General features: G+C 39.8%; 1 protein-coding gene across 1 annotated transcript in view; it reads left to right on the plus strand.

Moving 5' to 3' along the window:
- Positions 1–314: 314 nt before the first annotated feature.
- LOC149300749 (oxysterol-binding protein-related protein 10-like) overlaps positions 315–22026 on the plus strand; it is a 132940-nt gene continuing 111228 nt past the window's right edge. Inside the window, 4 exon segments of the mRNA XM_089484789.1 lie at positions 315–347; positions 432–501; positions 6333–6396; positions 6398–6673. Of these exon segments, the coding sequence (XP_089340915.1) occupies positions 315–347; positions 432–501; positions 6333–6396; positions 6398–6673 (443 nt within the window).

Consider the following 22026-nt stretch of genomic DNA (forward strand, 5'->3'; position numbering starts at 1 on the left):
AAAATCCCTTCTCTGAAATGATCCAAAAACTATTTTTTTTTCAGATAAAAGACATTCAGATGAGGGATACTCAGGACTGAGGGGAGGGGGAAACAGGAGAGAGTTGTCTGATCCTTCTTGTAGTCAGTGGATCCTTTCCCTGCCTCTTTTTCAGCTTCTTCCTTCTGTCTGCAACCGTTGTTTAGGCTTCTCCCCGCCGTCCCAGATCTATTCTGGTCTGTTGTTCAGGCTTCCCGGAGCACTTTTGCTCCCCTTTTCCAGACTGGATGTGCTCTGGGTAAGCCTGGACAAAGGACAGGAAGCGCTCTCGGTCCATGAGGAAAAGCCTGAACAACGAAGAGACGCAGGTGAGAATTACCCCAAATTATCCCTTATCTGAAATACTGGTCCCAAGCATTTCGGATAAGGGATACTCAACCTTTACTTTCTAGCACCAACACTCATCCATTGATGTGAAAAACAAAAATGCAACAGTAATCATGACAACAGCAAAAACAGAAGGTAATTCAAGGGACGCAAAAACATGGCAGCCCACACATGGACCATCTAGCTTAAGGGAGGTACCATTAAAAGGGGCTCAAAATAAACTGATATTGTGGCATGATGGAAGGGTGGAGATAGGTGGAAAGGGATATTGCAAGAGTCTGCAGGGAACAGGAGATTGGGGATTGGTCCTACTCCTCAAGACTTTCAAAGATAGAGTAGTCTTTAAGCAAGTTGAGGATCAGTTTGTGATAATCTGTGATTCTTCAATAGCACCCTCCGTGTAAGTTCCTGGAAAAAGTCCCTACAAAATAGAGTGGTAGGTGAGGAAATTCCTCTCCACAGCGTCTCCACAGCATCAGGCATATACAGGCATAGCATTTGTCAATTGGACCATGTCATTTGATACATTGATGTGATGTAATCTATTGTTATTTACATCATCATGTTATACACTTTTTGAAGGAGCTTGAAGTACCTCGTACTTCCCTTTCATTTTGTAAAAAAAAAAAAGCGCTCCAAATGTGGCAGGGCTGAATCTGCATTCTTCTTCTTTTTGGGACTGCACTCCCCACTTTTCTCCTGGTAAAGACTAAGGTGGGTTGGATCTTCTAGGACCCCCAAAGGGCACTGAAGTCTTTAGGGAGGGGTGGCAGCCAAAAGATACAACCCTCCCCCTCCAGGAAGCCAACAAAAATTTGAGATGCTCCTGAGTACAAATCTAGCATTCCCTGTTCTTGTTTGAGCTAATCTTCAAGGGATCTGGTTCCACCATGGTCATTTTCATTGTACAGAAAATCAGTGACTTGAATCAAATTCTTTCAATCAACAAAAGTAATTCATAGTCACACATGCACAGTGTGGAAAACAAAACAGAATTGTGTGACCCGAAACTAAAAAGAGGTGCCATTCAGGCCCCAGCCCTCCAGCTTTCCATTCTAAAAGGCCTGGAAGAGTGCAATGGTGCTTGGTGTACTTACTTGTCAAAAAACAAAACCCTCATTGGTACACATATGATGACACATGCCCAGAATATTGACCTTTCTTATCCTACTTCTTATGAGTAGTGCTTTGAGAGGGTTGTTAAAGCTACTATGTATGTCTGTGGTAGTTGATGCAATCAAATAATTTACTTTGTATTTTGGAACATGACCACCCTTACAGGTTAGGATCAATCTTAAATTTAATTTAGATTTTAACTATGTCATTTTATATGTGTGCAAAAAATGTAAGATGGTAACAAATGGGGACTTGCCCTTCACAAGCTTTTAAAGGTAGTCTAATACTTGATTGTACTTTTTGAAGTCTCCAGGATCTCCCCTTGCTTACTTCCTCGAGATAGAAGTCAGCAACTCATTACCGGTAAGACCTACGAATGTAGAGGGTGTATATTTGAGTTGGTGTTTTTTTTTGCAAATTACACCTGGCTGTAAGCCTCAATAACAAGTATATTGTGTTATTTTGTCTATCTTTGTGCCAAGTGAACAAATAATATTTCCATTTGGCATGGATAGAGGTATGACAAAGCAGAAACAGTACAATCAAGAATTAGTCAAGAAATTGAAAGAAAGTTTCAGATCCCTGGAAACATGAGAAAATAATAAAATAACATATTAAATAAAATTCTTATATAATATAATCAAAATGCAAAAAGATTATATTATGTTGCCCTTTATCTTATTTATATTATTAACAATATTTGTATTGTGTGACAATGGTCTGTTATGTTAATTTGTATATGTTCGGAAAAATCTTAAGATGTACTTTTTTTTAAGTATAATGGTGGTGTAAATGTGGTATTAATATGTGTGTTTTTGTATGAACTGTTAAGTGCTGGCACGTGCCAGTGTCTAGTGCTGGCACGTATCCTCATTTTTCACCCGGAAGTAAAGGTGTGACCTTTGTATTGCCTGCTAAATTATAGAAGGCGAACAGGCACACGTATTTACTGAATATGTTTAAAAAAATAATTGCACATCAAGCTTTATAACGGGTGATTTTCCTTTGACGCATTATCCAGTAGCATATGCTTTGTCTTCGAGAAGTAAATACTTCTCCCCGTGTATCAATTATTATTATTGATACCACACATAACCTGAATTAGATTAGAGACAATTAACCAAGTCGGAACACCATTGAGAAAGCCTGATTAAGGCGAAACGCGTCTGCGTGCCGATTTCATTATTCTGCTACACCCGGAAGTTGTCCGCTTGGAGAGAGAGATCCGAGAAAGAAATCCTAAATGTGAGCATACCGCACTTTTGTTTGTTAAGGAATTAAATATTTATATACCTTACCTTCTGCCTCTTTGCTTCGTTACGTGGTGTTATCGTGTGGACCGATAATTGGCTTTTGTTCTGTGGCGTTATCGTGTGGACCGATAATTGTTTTCTTCGGGAAGGAGCTTTGGAAGCCCATATAATCCTTTTGGCGGGTGGAACTGTTCAATTTATGTCCAGCAAGTTAGAGCAAACTATAATGCTCTTATCAATGTGAGTGGGATACCGCATTTAAAACATCTGATACAGATTTACTGTTTTACGGAAAACACTATGTTTTTGTTATCCTTTTTTTCTTACATATGCTAAAACACTGGAACAAAAATCACAACTGAAAAATTGAAAAAAACAGAACACAGAGACGAAAAATATAAGTATTATTTCTTTATTATTTATTACACTTTTTTTATATATATTGTTTGTATTATATATAATCACTTTATATTTGCTTTCTAAATTGGCATAAATATTCCTGCGCAACACTATAGAATTTTTTAGTCATACCAAAATGACTACTTGGATGCCGAGTAACTCAGTATTTTTTTTAACAAGAAGTTTTACTCTCTATCGTTAAGCATTAACTAAATCTAACCCAAGGGACCAGTACAGATAAATGTGGATCTGACACAGTTTTCCTAGATAACCCTCAGTATGCTAGAATTTACATGGCGTTTGTCAGGCACATTGGTCTCTGAAGTCTAGTGTTTACAGTCCAATTATGTTGTGCTTTGGTGACTTGTTAACAACCACAAGGAGCTGACGCGACAATCTAAACCAGGTTTGTGCAGTACTTCCAAGTATTATTTTTCCGTTCTTGGAGCCTTATGTTCCGAGCCAATTCCTTCTCGGTTGGTAAACAAGTCTCATCTGTAGCATTACTTCAGGTTAACCCTCAATTTAAACTGAAATGAAAAGCAATGTTGCTTGAATTAGAAAATATTCACCTTACATGGGTCTCTGCTTTAATTAATATTAGTTTTCTTTGGTTATATTGCTACTATTAAACATTATTGGTATATAGCAAATTATTCTGCCATTTATGCTGCTAACAACTTGTCTGCATGGGGCTTTTCACCAAATGGATCCTTAAAATTACTTTCTTTATTGGACCCCAAAAATCATAAATAGACTGCAGGTTTCCTTTAGTTCTATATTAATTGATTTATTTTGATTGTTTTCATGCAAACCAGGTAAAAAGACTACCTAGTCACCATATTCAGGTAAATGTGTACCAGAGGGAAGCAAACCTGGGGGGGGGGGGCAGCTGCTACCCCAGGCCAGTGAAAAAAATCTTAAAACACGGTTAGTTCAACTTGGGATGGGAATGCATAGTTGCCAACATTTGGGAAAAAAATCCAGGGACATTTTGAAAGCACAGGCATCAATTACTTACTTGAACATTTACCGCATTCACTGCCCATTTACCCAGATACTCAAACTAACACAACCAGACACGTCTGGTAACATACCCAGACAGACACACACACACATACTGTTACCAAATTTACCATCCACTACTGGGGATCCCCAGAACTGGACTGCCTATTTCAACATGGAATCTTCATTTGCCGATTACCCTTAGTTGGTTTAACGCTCACTCCTGTGCAGGTCGAGTGCTATTTTGGTTAATTAATTGCCTTCTGTTTTGTTATTCGAATTTGGATGCTGTTCCAGGTTCCTGACCATTTTTCGGAACATCTATCCCCAACTGTTCTCGCTGAGCTCCCTATGTACGCCATAAGGGATCTTAATACTTCTTTCATTACACTAACATACACAAAGACACGTTTACACAGTAAAATACCTCCACACTGACACACACTTTCACTAACATACCCAAACACAGGCTAAGATCTGACATACCCCTCCCCACACATACTAACATACTCATACACACACTAACATATCCAGACCCACACACTAACATACCCAGACACGCTGGCGTAATTACACGGTCGCTGCTACGGGGCCTGAGGAAGCTGCAGGAGCCGTAAGAGGTTAACGTGGGTAGGGATGTTTGTATGTATATGATTGTTAGCATGGATGTCTAATTGTGTATATGTGAGCATGGATGTGTAATTGTGTGTGGGTGTGTGATAATGGATGTGTAATTGCGTGTAGGTATGTGAGCATGGATGTGTAATTGCTTGTGAGCATTTACTTGGGGTGCCGACGGCCAGGAAGGGATTAGATATGGGTCACTTCTGGCTATGCCTCTAGCCACGCCCTTAAAACTAGATATTGAGAGGTATGCAGTGCTTAATAGAAAGTGCTGCATAATTATTAATCAATACATTCTAACATATATATCGTTACCTACACTCAGTGGGAGGCTACGCCAAAGAAGAACACATTTTAACCCCTTCAGGACAAAGGCATTTTTACACTTGTGGATGACAGCATTTTCTACATTTTTTGCCATGCCCTTGTTCAACAATTTCCCACTTTCTCATTTGTGTACCCACACAAATTATACATTATATTTTTCGCAACAAATAGGGCAGGGTTTTAAAACCATATTCATCTATATAATCCATAATTTACTATTTAAAAAGTATTAAAAAATTTAACATTTTGAAAAAAACCTTGTACACAAATTCCCAGAATGTTCATTTATTTTGGCAGTTATAGTGAAAATATTTGCATTTTACTTTCAAAACAGTAACATTTTCAAATTTGGTATTCTGGGGTCCTAACAGTGACCAGCAGCACCCCCTTTAGTCTCCCCAACAGGGGATCTCTGTTGACATCACTGGAAGGGGATGTCCCCCCCAAAAAATCGAAGCCAGCTGGCGGGATTTGGAGTCGTCCTATTAAGTCCTCCGTCAGCAAGGGGTTAAAGTACTCTGAATACTTTAAAATGTGTTCTTTATAAAACATTTATGGTGGAAGTTGCAGCTCTGGAGCTGCAGCGGCCCGTCTCCTCCGAGGTCCAATAATTTTTGCAGCTGATTGACTGTTCAAAGCCAAAACCAAATCCTATAAAGTCTTACAAAACTGCCATATGCCTCTCCTGCCAATTCTAAAAAAATAAAATAATCATAACTATTTAAATTGCTCAAAACATATTGAGAAACTAAAAAAGAGAGAACACAGGTCTTAAAAAGTGTGCTTTGAATGAAGCTTTAGTGAGAAGAGAGGGAAGGGGCAGAGAGGACTCTTGCATGGGACAGTCCCAGTACACATCCTGGTGGGATGGTCAGGAGGAGGTGTGTAGCTGGAGGTGGTGCTGGTGCTGTACTGGAACAGGGTGGAGGAAAATCCCCACTCAGATACACATCAGCAAATTCAGTTCTGGCAGCAGAGAATACTTTCCATCCAGGGATCTTGGTGGGACTGGCAGGGGAGGGATGCCATGTGCCTGGAGGCACTGCCAGTGATCAGCAGCTGACACGGTGCTATATGTGTCTATGGGGATCGCATATCATGGAGGCGATGCTGGAAGAAGAGCCCACACCAGGAAGCTAAAAAAAAAAAAAGGCAAACTCTTTGCAACGATCCGGCAAACTAGGGTTAAAGAGGGAGGAACCTGTAGTTTATTGTGCACGAGTCTTCTGCTGGGCTGTTAAGGGCACAGAGCCTACTGTATCCAGCAGGGCCATGGAGAAGGCGTCTCAGCAGCAGCAGCAGCAGCAGAGTGGAGGAGGCAGCAGTAACAGTAGCAGCCGGAGCAGCAGCAGGGCCACCTCGGCGGGGTCCTCTCCGTCCTCTGCCAGCCGTGGGTTAGGCTCGGGATCCGTGCGAGGTCTGCAGCAGCAGCAGCAGCAGCATCAGGCTGTGGCAGCGGCTGGGAAGCTGGATGGGGGAGCAGCACAGGCGAGCAAGGGAGGCAGGGAGCTGCAGCAGCAAAGACAAGTCATAGAGGGGTCGCTGAACAAGTACACCAACCTCATCCAGGGCTGGCAGAACAGGTAACCCACCCAGAAATCCCAGGGATCGCTACTTTGTATTCATCTACCTATTGTGACTGCTGTGTGACCATAACTGGCAACCTTATCCTAACAGGCCTGCTAGCCCCAAGTCAGTACCTGGACAGATAGATTGCACACACCTTTGGCACCCATGGGTCACTTGGATACACTGGAGGGCATCCCCTTCACAGAGAGCATTCCTTCCAGTTTGTTTTCCTTGTGTATTAATGTACTTAAGTACTCCTAGAGTGATGGATGTCCTGGATCTGTTCTCAGTTCCTCTAAGTCTGTCAGTTCTAGTTTGTCATACCCTTTCAATGTATGGACTGGAAGAAGCGCTGAGTAAATTGTTTTATGTAAATAAAAGATAATAATAACGACAACACTTGGGTAAAAGATAATAAATAATAATTACAACACTTGGGTAAAAAATATAATAATAATAATACTTTATTATATTAATTATAATAATGACACTTGGGTCAAAATCTGAGAATAATAATAATAGTAATAATAATAATAATGACACTTGAGTAAAATATAGTAATACTATTAATAGCATCTGAAGAAAAGATAATAATGACACTGGTGAAATATAATAATTATAATAATAAATAATAATAAAACAACACTTGGGTACATCTTTCCAATGAGTAGCGCACAGCGAGTTTAATATTATGAGTTGGCCATTGCTTCTCAGTAGTTGACTTTTAGTTTGAATTTTATTGCCAATGCAACAGGAACAGTTATTCTTTATACAATTCCACTGAACTAAATTGTATTACGTATCAGGACCTAGGCAGTAAATAGTTTAAATTACTAACAAGGTTTATACATTATATGCTTGATTTACAACTCAGCTGCCTGATGGGAATCATAGTCCATATCAACTGAAGATGGAATGGTTGCCTATCCTAAACACCTGGCTTTAATGTTGCTGTTTCCCATAAATCATTATTAACGATGTTGATATATATAAGCAATGCAGCTAAATCATAAACAAATGAGCAAAAACACTGGTGAGATGTTATAAAATGCAGGCAGGCATTTGGACATGAATTATATATAAGGTTATTGCTGTGCAGATAAAGCATCTTGTCTGTGCCAGACAAATTAGATAAAGTATGCATTTCCTGGGGAGAGTTGCACATGTTTCTTTTTTTCTCTGACTTTAAAGAAAAAAAAAACAAAAAAAAACTTCTACAAGCAGTAAGAAGTTATAATGTGTTGCTGAAATAAAAAGGTAAAGTAAATATTTTCTATATATGTCTAATCAGGTGTTCCATAATAATAATACTAAATTACCCGAGTAATTAACTAAGTGCTATTGACTAGAAAATCTATCGTAATTTCTAGTACCAAATAACTCACAATGAAATTATGTGTCTTGAGTAGTCTCTCTAATGCATATATTCTGACCCTGGCTGTCTAACCAGGACAGGTTTACTTAAAAAAAAACCAAAACCCTAAAATAAAATACCTAAAATACAATTACATAAAATGCCCAAAATAAAATACCTAAAAAAAATGTAAAGTTTCTATCAATAAAGTTCATATTAACTGTACCAGAGCTTTTTCCGGTGAGTTGAAACAGTTTGACTTACAAAGTAAACTTTGCATTATTCATAATTAAATTAACAGATTTTCGCACAGACTTACCTTGGATTTTATTATACATATGTAGGGTTAACTTTGCTGTTCCTACAGGAGAAACTACCAGTTAGATAGTTCCTCTTAAATTAGAAAACACTTCCCTAGTGTTAGACACTGTTATCTCCCGTTTGTCAGTTTTCCTTCCGCATATCATACAAGACTTTACACTTATCACTGACTGACAACACATAGTGCAAACTACGCACAACGAACTGTTGGAAAACATGGCTACCAGTATAAATATGTTTATGAATCTGAACAAGAGAATTACTGGAAAAGTGACAAAAAAATGGATTGCTGGGCGCTGCTGTTCTATAGTATATGGATGCACATGAGTGCGAGCATGTGTATGTGTGTGCGTGTATTCGCAAACTGAATAATGTAGGCAATTTCTTAAAAAGATACGTCTGTGCTCCTGTCCTTCATATATGTTCAGTCTTGTTTGTGTCCATCACAACATTATCTGTAGAATTCCTATAAGAAGAAATTGAGTCTCCTCTTATCCCCATCTGCGATAAGACTATATGTGTCATTCACCAGAACTGTCCACATAGAAGAATTAGGTTCCTTAAGGCCATAAATTGCCACATGATCTTTTTGAGTTCACTAACATGTACACTGAATTTGGCACAGTTGAAAGTGGGGTAAATTTACCTCCAACTTTGTTATGTCAACTTTCCCAATCAAGTTAAAACGCATATGAGTCCACATTGACTGCACTTCGAAGTCAAGGGGAAGACCATAGCAGCTCGATCAAACAGTGGCTTCTAAACTGTAGACACAGCCTGTTAGGGGATGGCTTGTTGGTAAACAGTTACAAAGCTGATCTAGGAGTAAAAAAAAAACCAAAAGCTATGTTCTATAAAGGAGTGCGTTTAGAAAAATGGAAAACTCTTCATCCAGCAATCAATGCATTTAGATAGGGATTAGCTGCCATTGGGAGTATTATGAGTGTAGTATTGAACGGTATGAAGAATGTTAAGCATTTCCCATCCCTTGCTTTTAATGTGGGGAATATAAACTATGGTAGAATACTGAACAACATATTAAAAGAAGAGCATTTTTCTATGGTTAGAAAAGTAAAAGGTGTTGACTTATGAATGTACATATTGTAATAAATAAGTATAAGTAACTATGTTTGCTTTATTAGTAAGGCTGCAGGTCAGTTCAATGATTTACCCTATGATTAATGAGGATTATTTCAGCTGCTATTTGAACTTGTACCTTGTAAGTCACAAATATTGTACTTGGATTCCATGTGTTCCCTGTGGCTGTCAGCAGGCTTCTTGATTCATGTTATCAGCCTTCCTGTTCTGTGTGTGACATTAAGCACAAGGAAGCGTTTATTGGTTAAAAGCTCTGTTCCGGTTCTATATTTTCTTATGCAAATAGTGAGTTAGCATATATTTAACCTTATATTGTGTAAACTATGGCTGCTTCATTACTTGCTACGTACATTTTGTTTATTGAGTTATAAAATATAGCAGTAAACACTCAAACTCATTCTGTCACCCAGCAACTGTACCGTTAAAGTGTTCACCTGGTCCTGGGGAAAAAAATATCTGCTTTGGGAATAGATTCAGCAAACAGATAACATAAGTGATGCACACCCATATGTCACAGGCTAAATCAGAGTGCACTCAAAGTGGGTCGGTATCAAAAATAGTAATAGTGATGTCGCGTTCTTGATTGCGCAACATTAAAGTTTAAAATTAATCTTGGGCTCTATATCCACGTGGTTGCATTCAGGTTTATTACTTGAGTATGCACTATACCGCAGAGATTGCAGACTCTGGTCATAAAGGCATCTTATTGTTGGGACTGACATAGAGACAGCTGTCAACTATGTGGTTGAAAATGAACATATGATCGTTATGTGCTGATGCTGGTTTTTGGGGGCACAATAAATTAAAAGAGGTCAGAGAAGAAGTCTGTAATCATTTAGTTTATTTTCTTGCTTGTAATGTGAGCAAGTCCTTTCTATTTCACTAGGTATTGAGTAGCTACCAAGAGCGATGGACTATTCAACTTACTGTAAACATAGTACAGTAATTCAAAGATTGATTGTCAGCTTATTCAACATTATCCAACATGCTTGCTAGTGCTTTTTGTGGTGTTGTGGGATGCTTTATCGATATCTTTATATCAACTAAGGCCTAGTAACCTGCACTTAATATACAGGACCAACTGGTAGGATTAATATCGAGGCAAAACTGGCATGGCTGGTTTTGCATCTTTTCATCAACATTTGTCTGTGGTGAAACAGAACTCTCACCCTGCTTTTGGCATTGTCCTTTGGTTGATAAAATATGTATGTAATATTTGTTCCAAAAAGTCTCATAAATATTAACTTTATAATTTATTTGCATGGTTCACGCGAGTAGTCACCTACTCATGATCCTCTGCTGTTTATGGAAGCTAGTTCTAGTGACCTGGAAGCCTCTTGGAGATAAGAACAAAACAGCGTTTGTGATGTTCAACACAGAGTGCGACGTGATCATGCAAATATCTATTCTGCAAATGGCGTCAATATGCAAGCCACAACTTGTTGCAAAATTAGCAAAAAGTATCTTTATCTGAAACAATACTTTGACTTCACATGTGGCACTTCTAACATTATCTTAAACTGGTACCAATCCCATAGTCTGGCTAATGAACACTGAATTTCAGGGTGGATTTGATTTCAGTCACTAGACTCATTCTTGCTGGTAGTTATAATCTTTAATACGGCTGCAACAACTAATGGATTAGTTGAATCAATTTTATTGACTATAAAATGAGGGTCTTTTCAGAGCAAATGCTCTGAAAAATACCCATCATTCTATAATCCGACCTCAAATAGAGTTCAGTTTATAACACTAAGATGGGACCTGGATTCTCCTTTCTGGCAGCCGGTGGGCGTCTGTGCGATGTGCACAGAGAGTCTCAGCTTCTGCCCTCCACTTCCGCTGGGGCTTCTATGATGGAGCACCGGCGACACAGGACATTCCGGTGCTCAGTCATAGAAGCTCTAGCGAAAGTGCAAGCCACCAGCGGAGGTTCACCGGCTGCTCCCACTAGACCTCCAGTTTTTTTTTTTGCTTCTACATGGACAACTGCACATGGCTCTTGGTGAACTTCTAAAAAAGGGTGGAGCCTCTGGGCTCATCCTCTCTCCTGATTGGTGGAACAGTGGAGCGCCTTTTGCTGAAGTCCACAGAGAAGCCAGAGTAAATAGAATCACAGAGAAAAAGAAGTGTAGGAACAATTCTCTTTCTGCATCTGTCTTCATTATTCTGGTCTCCTGGTGAACTTTGGCAAATTGTCAGAGTCTTGGTGCACACTAGAGACCTGCATCGGGGCCCTTACAGGCGCGGGTGGATTTTCGGGTGTTGCGGGTGGTCAGACAACATACCCGCGGGTCCCAGTAATCCCCCGCACTCCTGCAAGGCTGCCTTTGCGTTGCTCGCGCTCTCTTGTTCCGCCCAGGAACCCAGCGGAGTCACGTGAATTTACGTCACCTCACTCTGTGCGGGGAATGCGAAGGCAGCCTTGCGGGAGAGCACGGGAAATCTGCAGTTCAGGTAAAGGGGTGGGCGGGATTGGACACATATGTTGCGGGAGTGGGCGGAATTGGACACATATGTTGCGGGAGCGGGCCACACATGTTGTGGGAGTGGGTACTAATGGTCAAAAATTAATCGGGATTGGGCAGGAGCAGGATTAAGAAAACAGTCCAAGCAGGGCTCTAGTGCACACCTTCACGACGTTCCTCCATTCGAAGGAGGGCGTGTGCCCAGAGGCTCTGCTGATTTGCCAAAGTTCACCAGGAGACCAGAATAATGACGACACCTCCACCTTTTTTTGCAGATGTCCACCTGTCTGTTGCATTGGGTGCTTTGAACACCAATGTGCATTACGTGTCATTGCTATAATGCTCTCATTAATTCTTTTATATGATTTAAACCATTGTCAATGGAACTGTTTGGCGCATAGAAGCACAAAACAGTTCCAGTGGCAGTGGTTTAAATCATATGAAAGAATTAATGAGAGCATTATGAAAATGAATGAATGAAACATAGTAATGACACATAGTAATGAGCCGCGTTTACCAGCACCAGAATCCAGCCTTTTCCATGCTCCATGTAGCATCAAGCTTATTGTCCCTAAATATATTTAATGTATCTGTCAGTTACAGTGTATCAAAAGTACCCAGTCATGTAGCAAGCACATAATGAAATTTTGTCTAGAAATGTTACAAAACATAAACAGTGATATGCATGAAAATCACAATCAGAGATTTAAAAAAAAAAAAGAAAATATAATATATTGAAAAGCAAAGAACTGGGGTTGGTGTTACAGACAAATTTTAAAAAAGATTAGTTCATCCACATCTAATAAGGCATTTGACATTAATCGTGGAGCTTGGCATACCAAGTGTGTTAAGTTTGTTTGGCATTGGTCAATGAATGAGGGAAGATACACAGTCAATATTGGAGAAATCACAGAATGTTGCTTACAAATTAAATTAAATTATAAACACATGTTGAGCCATTTCAGAAGAATAATTTCTCCTTAACCAGGGGTGCCTGTGGATAATGTGTACAGCACAGCCTATTGCCCAGCATTGTACCTTTTTAAAAATCATCTTCCATTAAAGGGACATGCGTCTCACCATGTATGAGATATTGCAATGTGCAATTTTACAGAGAAAATGATGTGGTCCTGTAACATTTTTTCAAGGACATATTTCTGTTATTTTGAAAAACCAATTACACATACCAATAGATTATGCATTAAGTGCCATTATTATAAAACTCTTTCATACACGGGGGCTGTCATCATATTCCATAGTGCTGTACATTGGGTAATGACAGATAATAAGCCGCGTTAACCCACACCGATCACACATGTAGCAGACAGGAACTTGCCAAAGTTCAGCGGGAGGCAAGAATAAAGAGGACAGATTGGTGGAGGAAGAAAAGCGTTTCTTTCCCTCTCTTACTCTGCAAATCTATCTGTATTATTCTTGCCTCTCTGTAGACTTCTGGAAAAGGGCGGAGCCTTATGGACAGCCTCTCCACTGTTCGGGGAGAGGTTGTTCCCAAAGGCTCCACACTTTTGCAGAAGTTCTACTGGGAGGCCATGTCTAGTTGTCTACAGAGAGGCAGGCAAAAAGAAGGCTTTTCTTTGAGCAGCAGATGAAGAAAACAGGAAGAAGGCAGAAGAACAAGAAGATGCAAGAGAAGAAGGAAGTAGGGAGACAAAGAGAGAGTTTGAGAGAAAGTGAATGAGATTGTAAGAGGATGTGAATGAGTGTGAAAGAACATGAGAATGAGGGTGAGTGACAATTAATTGATTTGCCGAATGTAAAAAGCCCTCCGAAAAGGGCAGAAAGCTAAATTCGTTGTCTGAAAACAAGAATAGAAAAAAAAAATATTTGTCTGAATCATTCTTGGTGCGCTATAAATTTTGGTCCAAAAGGCATAGCTTAGAAAAGCCATGAAAAGGACATAAGAAAGATCCAGTAAATGGGGTAATAGCTACCCGGAACCATAGGTTTAGACTGTCTACAGTCAATATGTGGGATTTCAAGTTAAACTCACATACACACAAAATAGCCTGTTTTAATGCCTTGCTATCTTAAAATTTAATGAAATCAAGGGCTGCTCCCCACCCATTAGGATGTAGTGGAACCAGGGCCAGACTGGAGATGATAAGGTGGCCTTGGCAATTTCAGGCCAACGGCTGTCTAACGACATAAGTACGACTCAGCTGGATAAAAATGTAGCGTGTTGCCAGGTATTTGTAATTTGGCCTGAAAGCAGTTTAATCTCTTCCTTCTAAAAATAACGTTAGTTCGATACATATATATATTTACTGGGTCAGAAAAATCCAACTTTTCAAACTTTCATCCAATTACGTCTTGTTTACATGCAACTTGGAGCAGAGTGTTTATTTTGGTATTGTTTCGGAACCATATGGAAAGTACCTTACGGCCAATTTGCTCCACAGATGCTTCAGTGGATTAATTACATGTTATCTGTCATTTTTACTACTGACGCTTAAAGGAATAAGAAACAAGCTAAATATAAATGCTGTCAGAAATGTGTGGCCCCACAAGAACAGCAAGATTAAAAAGAGAAACAGAATATTTTTTTAAAGCTAACCAGACTAACCAGTATTGCATTATTGTTTTTATAATACAATGTACATACACTGCTCAAAATAATAAAGGGAACACTTAAACAACACAATGTAACTCGAAGTCAATCACACTTCTGTGAAATCACACTGTCCACACAGGAAGCAACACTGATGGACAATCAACTTCTCATGCTGTTGTGCAAATGGAACAGACAACAAGTGGAAATTATAGGCAATTAGCAAGACACCCCGAATAAAGGAGTGGTTCTGCAGGTGGTGACCACAGACCACTTTTCAGTTCCTATGCTTCCTGGCTGATGTTTTGGTCACTTTTGAATGCTGGCGGTGTTTTCACTTTAGTGGTAGCATGAGACGGAGTCTACAACCCACACAAGTGGCTCAGGTAGTGCAGCTCATCCAGGATGGCACATCAATGCGAGCTGTGGCAAGAAGGTTTGCTGTGTCTGTGAGCCAGAGCATGGAAGCGCTACCAGGAGATAGGCCAGTACATCAGGAGACGTGGAGGAGCCGTAGGAGGGCAACAACCTCCACCATGACCGGTTTGGCGGTGGGTCAGTAATGGTGTGGGGTGGCATTTCTTTGGGGGCCGCACAGCCCTCCATGTGCTTGCCAGAGGTAGCCTGACTGTCATTAGGTACCGAGATTAGATCCTCAGACCCCTTGTGAGACCATATGCTGGTGCGGTTGGCCCTGGGTTCCTCCTAATGCAAGACAATGCTAGACCTCATGTGGCTGGAGTGTGTTAGCAGTTCCTGCAAGAGGAAGGCATTGATGCTATGGACTGGCCCGCCCGTTCCCCAGACCTGAATCCGACTGAGCACATCTGGGACATCATGTCTCACTCCATCCACCAACGTCACGTTGCACCAGAGACTGTCCAGGAGTTGGCGGATGCTTTAGTCCAGGTCTGGGAGGACATCCCTCAGTAGACCATCCGCAACCTCATCAGGAGCATGCCCAGGCATTGTAGGGAGGTCATACGGGCACGTGGAGGCCACACACACACTACTGAGCCTCATTGTGACTTGTTTTAAGGACATTACATCAAAGTTGGATCAGCCTGTAGTGTGGTTTTCCATTTTGATTTTGAGTGTGACTCCATATCCAGACCTCCATGGGTTGATAAATTTGATTTCCATTGAGGATTTTTGTGTGATTTTGTTGTCAGCACATTCAACTATGTAAAGACGGAAGTATGTCATACAATTAGTTCATTCATTCAGATCTAGGATGTGTAATCTTAGTGTTCCCTTTATTATTTTGAGCAGTGTACATTTGTACATACATTTTTGCTGAAAACTGGTGCTACATTTTTTTTTTAATACGCTCTTAAAGGAGTGTTTTAATATATAAAGGAAAAAAAAGAAAACATGTATGTGACCTAGAAGCTTTAGTCCTGTTACTACTACTGCCCTCCTCCTGCCTATGGTCTGGCATTCCTTGCCACTGATTGGCTGCTTCAAGCCAAATAAAAGATACCATCTTTGACTAAAGACTCAATTTTTTCTGACTATTACGGCCCTATCCGTTTTCCTTTCTAGTAGGATGGTATAAGTTCAGTTGGTTTCGGACATGTGCACATTTAGTAAGTTCCAAGTACACTGATGCACTCAAATATTTTGAATAACTCAAATATTGTGATGAATCATAACTCTTCCTTAAGAGCTGATTATTTTTTCTAGACAAACACTGTGAAATGAGTCACCGTATGAAAAGAAATAAACATGCTGACTGAAAATGCTACCAATCTGTGACAATATATTTTTAGATACACATCACCAAAGTTTCTGAACAGTAATCTGTTAGTAAAGTCTGCTAGAGAAAAACATAACTGTCATATAAAATATGAGCATAAGTGGGAAGAGTTTGGTGGCAGTTTGTACAGGATTAAAGGGGTTAATGCTTGCATTCGTAGCAGAAAGGATCCGGGAGGACTGTGCGTAGGACAACACTTTTACCTTTCACTGCTTCTATCCACAACTTCATCAGTAACTATGCGTGATAGGAGTGATAGAATAAATAAAGTGAGTAGATGATGCACAGATTGGAATGGGAGCAGGAAGAAGAGATCTAATTTTCCTTAAATTAACCCTTTAAGTCGAGTTAAGACCCTTTTTTGTGGCTGCACCAAGGTCTAGAAGGCCGCCATTTTCTGTTGCCTGTTTTAGTTCCCATATATTTATTCAGTTAGTAATTATCTGTTTGTATTGCCAACCCTTTTTTAATGTTAATGTTTGTTTTCTAGTGGAGCTGTAAACATAAAATGTGAATATAAAAGACATTCATTAAAAAGTAGAGAAATATTAATGCAGTGTTACCCTTCTGAGTATAATTTTAACTATCAGTGCTATCCTTTAAAATAATAAATAATTATGCCTGTTTTTAAAAGTACTAATTGCCATGGCAACATTATACAACTGAGGCACGTTATCGAGCTCTTAAGAAACAAGGAATACTTTAATATTAGGAGGATAATGCAGTCGCAGTTCACAAAAGAAAAGCCTGTTTAAAATGCAGCTGTAATTGAAAAAATAGTGTTGCCATTAGCAGTTTAGGACTTGCATAGGCAGTCTCTTTGTAATACTGTTATATGTTAAAATGCCAATTATAAAGATCAGGGCATGGGCAATGTAAAACATACCAGCTGTTAGTGTAGATTGTACTCTGATAACAGCCATAATGAGTCATCTGTGAGTTAGAAGTGATTATGCCCAGAGAAGAATCTTACTTCATTGCGGGGATAGGCAAAGGGTGCCTGCTCCTGCTTTATTGTTGAGAAGGGTCTCATACCCATATTCGCAGCATGAAAGTAATTCCTGGTGTTGTAAACCAATGGAACATAGATGAGGACCCACATAACATGTTGTATTCTGTGGCAGGGCTCCCTACATAGGATGAGCAGATGCCACCTTGTGACATCATTAAAGACATCCAGGGGCATACCTAGAGTATTTAGCACCTGGGGCGGATCCTGTATGTGGCACCACCCCATACACAAAAAAAATTAATGTTGACAAGAATATTTATTTCACTTTTTTTTTTTACTTTATGTCAACTGGAAAAAAAACCTTTTGCAGCCTGCCTGTGCCACCCCTGCCCTTGAACTTCTGCCTGTGATACCTCTGCCCTTGAAGCAGCCTGTCTGTGCCACCTCTGCTCCTGAAGCAGCCTGCCTGTGTCCCCTCTGCCCCCAAACCAGCTTGCCTGTGCCACCTCTGCCCCTGAAACAGCCTACCTTTGCCAACCCTGCCTCTTTAGCAGCCTGCCTGTATCACCTCTGCCCCAAATCAACCTGCCTGTCCCACCTCTGCCCCCTCAAATCAGCCTGCCTGTCCCACATATGCCCTCACTAACTTACTCATTTATTCTTTCACTCATTCATTCACTCTCCTGCACTCTCTTTCCTCTCTTGCAGATTTCACTGGTCCGGGCATCACTAAGGGCGCGCAGACGTCTATGTGGCTTGACTGCCACCTAACGCGAGCCTGCAGCTTACCCCTTTGGCGCTCGTGCACTGTGTGAGGAAACTGTTTACCGGCCCAGGGGGAGCTGGAACCTGTGCAGTTTCCTTGGACAGTGTGCGAGCTCCTCAGCGGTAAGCTCCGGCCCCTTGTTAGGCGGCCATCTGGCTTCCGAGCAGCCCCCTAATGAGTGGCACCCGGGGCGGACGGCCTCCCTCCCCCCCTTTAGGTACGCTACTGAAGACAATTATTTCATAGGTGCTGTCCAAGTATACCTTAACAAACCTGCCATATTAGAACAACCCAGATTTAAAAAAACATTTTTAGGTTTCTATAGCAATAATCTATCAGTGTTTATGACAATTAAGCATTTCCAGAAAACTTATAAACGAGGCAAAATTTAAAATGATCAAAGAGTTATTACTTCAAAGGGTTTGGACATTCTATCTCTAATATCTATTTACATATATTTAACCTCTAGATGCCTTCATTCTGAGTGAACCTGGGACTACGGTATGTACTATGGTAGATGAAGCTGATTACCTGGGTGTAGCCTTGTCCTTAAATACCTGCTGTGCCTTCCATTTATGCCTTTGAGTTGCGTGCAACTCTGTGGTTAGTTCTTGTGGCCTGTTTGCAGATTTGACCTGCTGTTTGTGATCTTCTGGTACCCACCTGGCTTGCTCATCCACATCTTTTCGTGCCCTGCCTGAGGGCATCCTGCAATGCGCCCAGCCTATGGGCTATCCAGGCACAGCTTTCTGTGCGTGGGTTGTTTGTCCACAGAGAGCGTGTCCCCACCAGTATTGCCACAGTGTCCTGTCTATAGACTTCTTTTTATTGACTCCCTTGTCAGGCTTTTGCTATAGTTACAGCAATTGCATTTGAAGTAAAGATTTTTTTCCAGTTTCCAAAACCAACATTGTAAGTGATTTTTTATCTAAGCACTAATGCTATTTCCTCGTTCTTTTAAGTTCCACGTCTCCTATGGAAGCTCTGGCAGCCTTTGTAATCATGTGCTGAGAAGATATTTTAGAACATGGAAGCTAATATGCCAATTTTGCTAAATATGTCAGCTTCCCTGGGGTGAACTAGGCTCTTGTAAAGGAAATATTTTCAAAACACGAATAAAAAAATGAGAAGGGTGGTATTTTAGAATGAATTGAGTTAAATTTAAAATATCCATTTATTTTTCAATCAAACATTTTTTACACATAAAAGAAACTTCAAACCACAAAAATCATTATCTTGTGTCCATTCACATTGCCTGATTACTATAATTTGAAGGTCAGGGCTGTGATTGGAGACAAACAGTTATTGGAATGCAGAGGCACCTGCTAGACACTGAGGTCTTCAGTTGCCATGTAGACAGTAGTTGGTAGTTGAAGGTAAAATAAGGTAGTTGAAGGTGTAAAATGAATTCACAACTCTAATCAGAGAGAGTTGTCATGGCTGGATTTTTGCCTTGTCCCTTAGTTGTGACGGCCCTACAGTCAGCTGAGACTGTTTGATATTGCCTGTATAACATATTGTACAGCAGTGTCTGTTCTGTTGGCTTTATATAAAATAAAGATAATATTCCTACCAGCCATTTCGTTGCGCTGTGGGAGACAAAGGCCATGTATTCTGTGTTCTGTGACATAGTTAGTATTCTCAGGAGGCCCTCCTCACAGATGTCATAGTTCCCTCTTTGTGGAACACTGCAGTTTCCAAAAGTCCTTTACTCTGTGGAGAGCTTGAGCACAAAAAACTCAAACATAGGTAATCAAGTATTCTTTATTTGTTTTAGCATAGTATAAACTTTTTTATTTAGAAGAAATGTATTTAGAAGTTTTCTGCTCTAACTTTGAACAAATGTTTATTTACCTCAAGGGTTGACAAATTTGGTTTGGATCTAGGAGCCAGACAAAAAATGCAGGAGACAGTTTCATTTTTGTTCCATGATAATGATGCTCCACTATCATTAGTCCCGTTAATAATAAAATATTATGTAAATGGTAATTAAGACATATGTCCCATTAAATATAGCTCACAAAAGATATGTAAGAAATAATAGAAAAGGTTTTTAAAAATTATTGATCAATACAAATATATATTAATGATAATCCATTTAATAAAGAACTGATAAATTAGTGAATCCATGAGTCCACCTAAAAAGCTGATAAGCTAATATATTAAATTCTTAGTAAATTAAGCTAATAATTAAATGATAAATATTAACTTGCTAAATAAATTGTAACCAACATATGATAGCATGCTCTAACACCATACAGTAACACACACATGCTAACACCATAGGCTCACAAACATCTTACATTCAGATGCATCACCATACGCTCATGCACACACATGGTAACGCCAGTACATTGCTATACAAACACTATATGCTGGCATACACTCACACACATGCCAGTAACACACACAACACTATGCACTTGTAAATGCTAACACCACACTATTGTGCACATTCACACACTATCCAACAACATACACCTGCCTTAGCACCCCCTGTTACCGAGCAGGGGGACCCTGTTTGACGGGCATGCTGGGAAGTGATTTCTAGTCACCATGGCGACCTGGCACTTGGGTTTGTCAAACTCTGACATACCGTGTTCACAATTTATATAAATATAGCTACAGAGAAGACTAATCCCACTTGATATTTGCGTAATTTGATGCCATCATTATATTTGGGACACAGCTTTGAAAGGCGTTTTCAATGTGATTAATAAACACATTAAAAGGAAGTATGCTTGGTCAACACCTTAAAACACTCGCTTTTATCCACTCGCGTCTCATGTTTCAGTCAGTATTCTATCCAGGTACAAACAAATTCAACTATCTGATTTCTCTAGTAACCTCCTGTATGTCACCGATTCAAATGGATGTACTGTATATTAACTCTTAGAGTTCCAGCTGGGTAAGCCACACATAGCTGGTAAAATGGGCTCAGAATATCAGCCACGTACCCTGTATGTGGTGTCATATCGTGTGATGTATACACCAATCGCTAAGCCATTCGGCAGCCTTCCCGTACCTGTCACGAGGTGAGATGTCTTGTTAAAGCGGAAAACCATATGTTTACGCTTAAATGCACATGGATCCTCTACAGTGAAGAGAAAGCTGCTGATATGTCTGTTATCATGACATTTGTTTTGACAGTAGTAGAATAGCCTTTCTTAGGGTTTTGCAGGTCTCTATATTGCTTCATGAATGCTGGACTAGCTGTAGAGCATAGGGGGTAAATGCCCTGAGCACCACTGGGTTGGTTCAAGTGCATTGTATGATACAGCGACCAAATTGGACACTTTTACCAAAATACTTCATATATTGCATACCATAAACACTTAGATATCAAGCAGAGTTAAGAATCATAAACTACCTGAAACAAAGTACAAGATATATTTATAGACGTAATCAACAAATCGACTAATAAACAAATAAGTGGCAAAATAAACAAAAAAAAGGTCTACTTGGTTGAGCTCTTTATTTGGGTAACCCCAGAGGTACAGTAGGTGTGGAATTAAATCAGATTCCTAAACATTGCATGATATTGTCGAGGTTACTATCTGAAAGTCCCACTTTTGTATTTGGTATCTTGTCTCATACCAGTATCAGACAAAAATACATTTTTTGTTTTCATTTTAAAAGAAAACAGCAGTATTGTGCTGTTTTCTTTTAAAATGTTTATTTTTGCATAATTTTATTATTTTTAGGCAGATGCATATTCGTAATTTTATGTTTTCTAGCTGTGTTATTTTAGTCCATTCAACTTGACAAACACGCTGACTCCTAGTCCTTATCATACTTCTAGTGGTAGACAAATGGCTTAATCTTAATCACCAGGCCTGACACTGACTAATAAAAGTGTAGGGAGGCATTGACATAAATGTATGAAATATATGGAGTGAAAATGGGTTATCTGAAAATGTACGATATGGTGTGAGCCAAGTTCTTGCTGCAGCCAAAATGTTATAGTAGTAGTAACTGCTTGTTAACCTCCAAAGTGAAAAGCTCCAAAGTGAATAAACTAAAAAACAGAGATGGTAATGGGAGACAAACTTAATATGGAGGATGTTAAAAGTTCCTTAA

Source organism: Sceloporus occidentalis, unplaced genomic scaffold (genome assembly GCF_023333645.1).
Source record: "Sceloporus occidentalis isolate IW3139 unplaced genomic scaffold, rSceOcc1.0.p SCAF_23, whole genome shotgun sequence".
In the NCBI taxonomy this organism is placed as follows: Eukaryota; Metazoa; Chordata; class Lepidosauria; order Squamata; family Phrynosomatidae; genus Sceloporus; species Sceloporus occidentalis.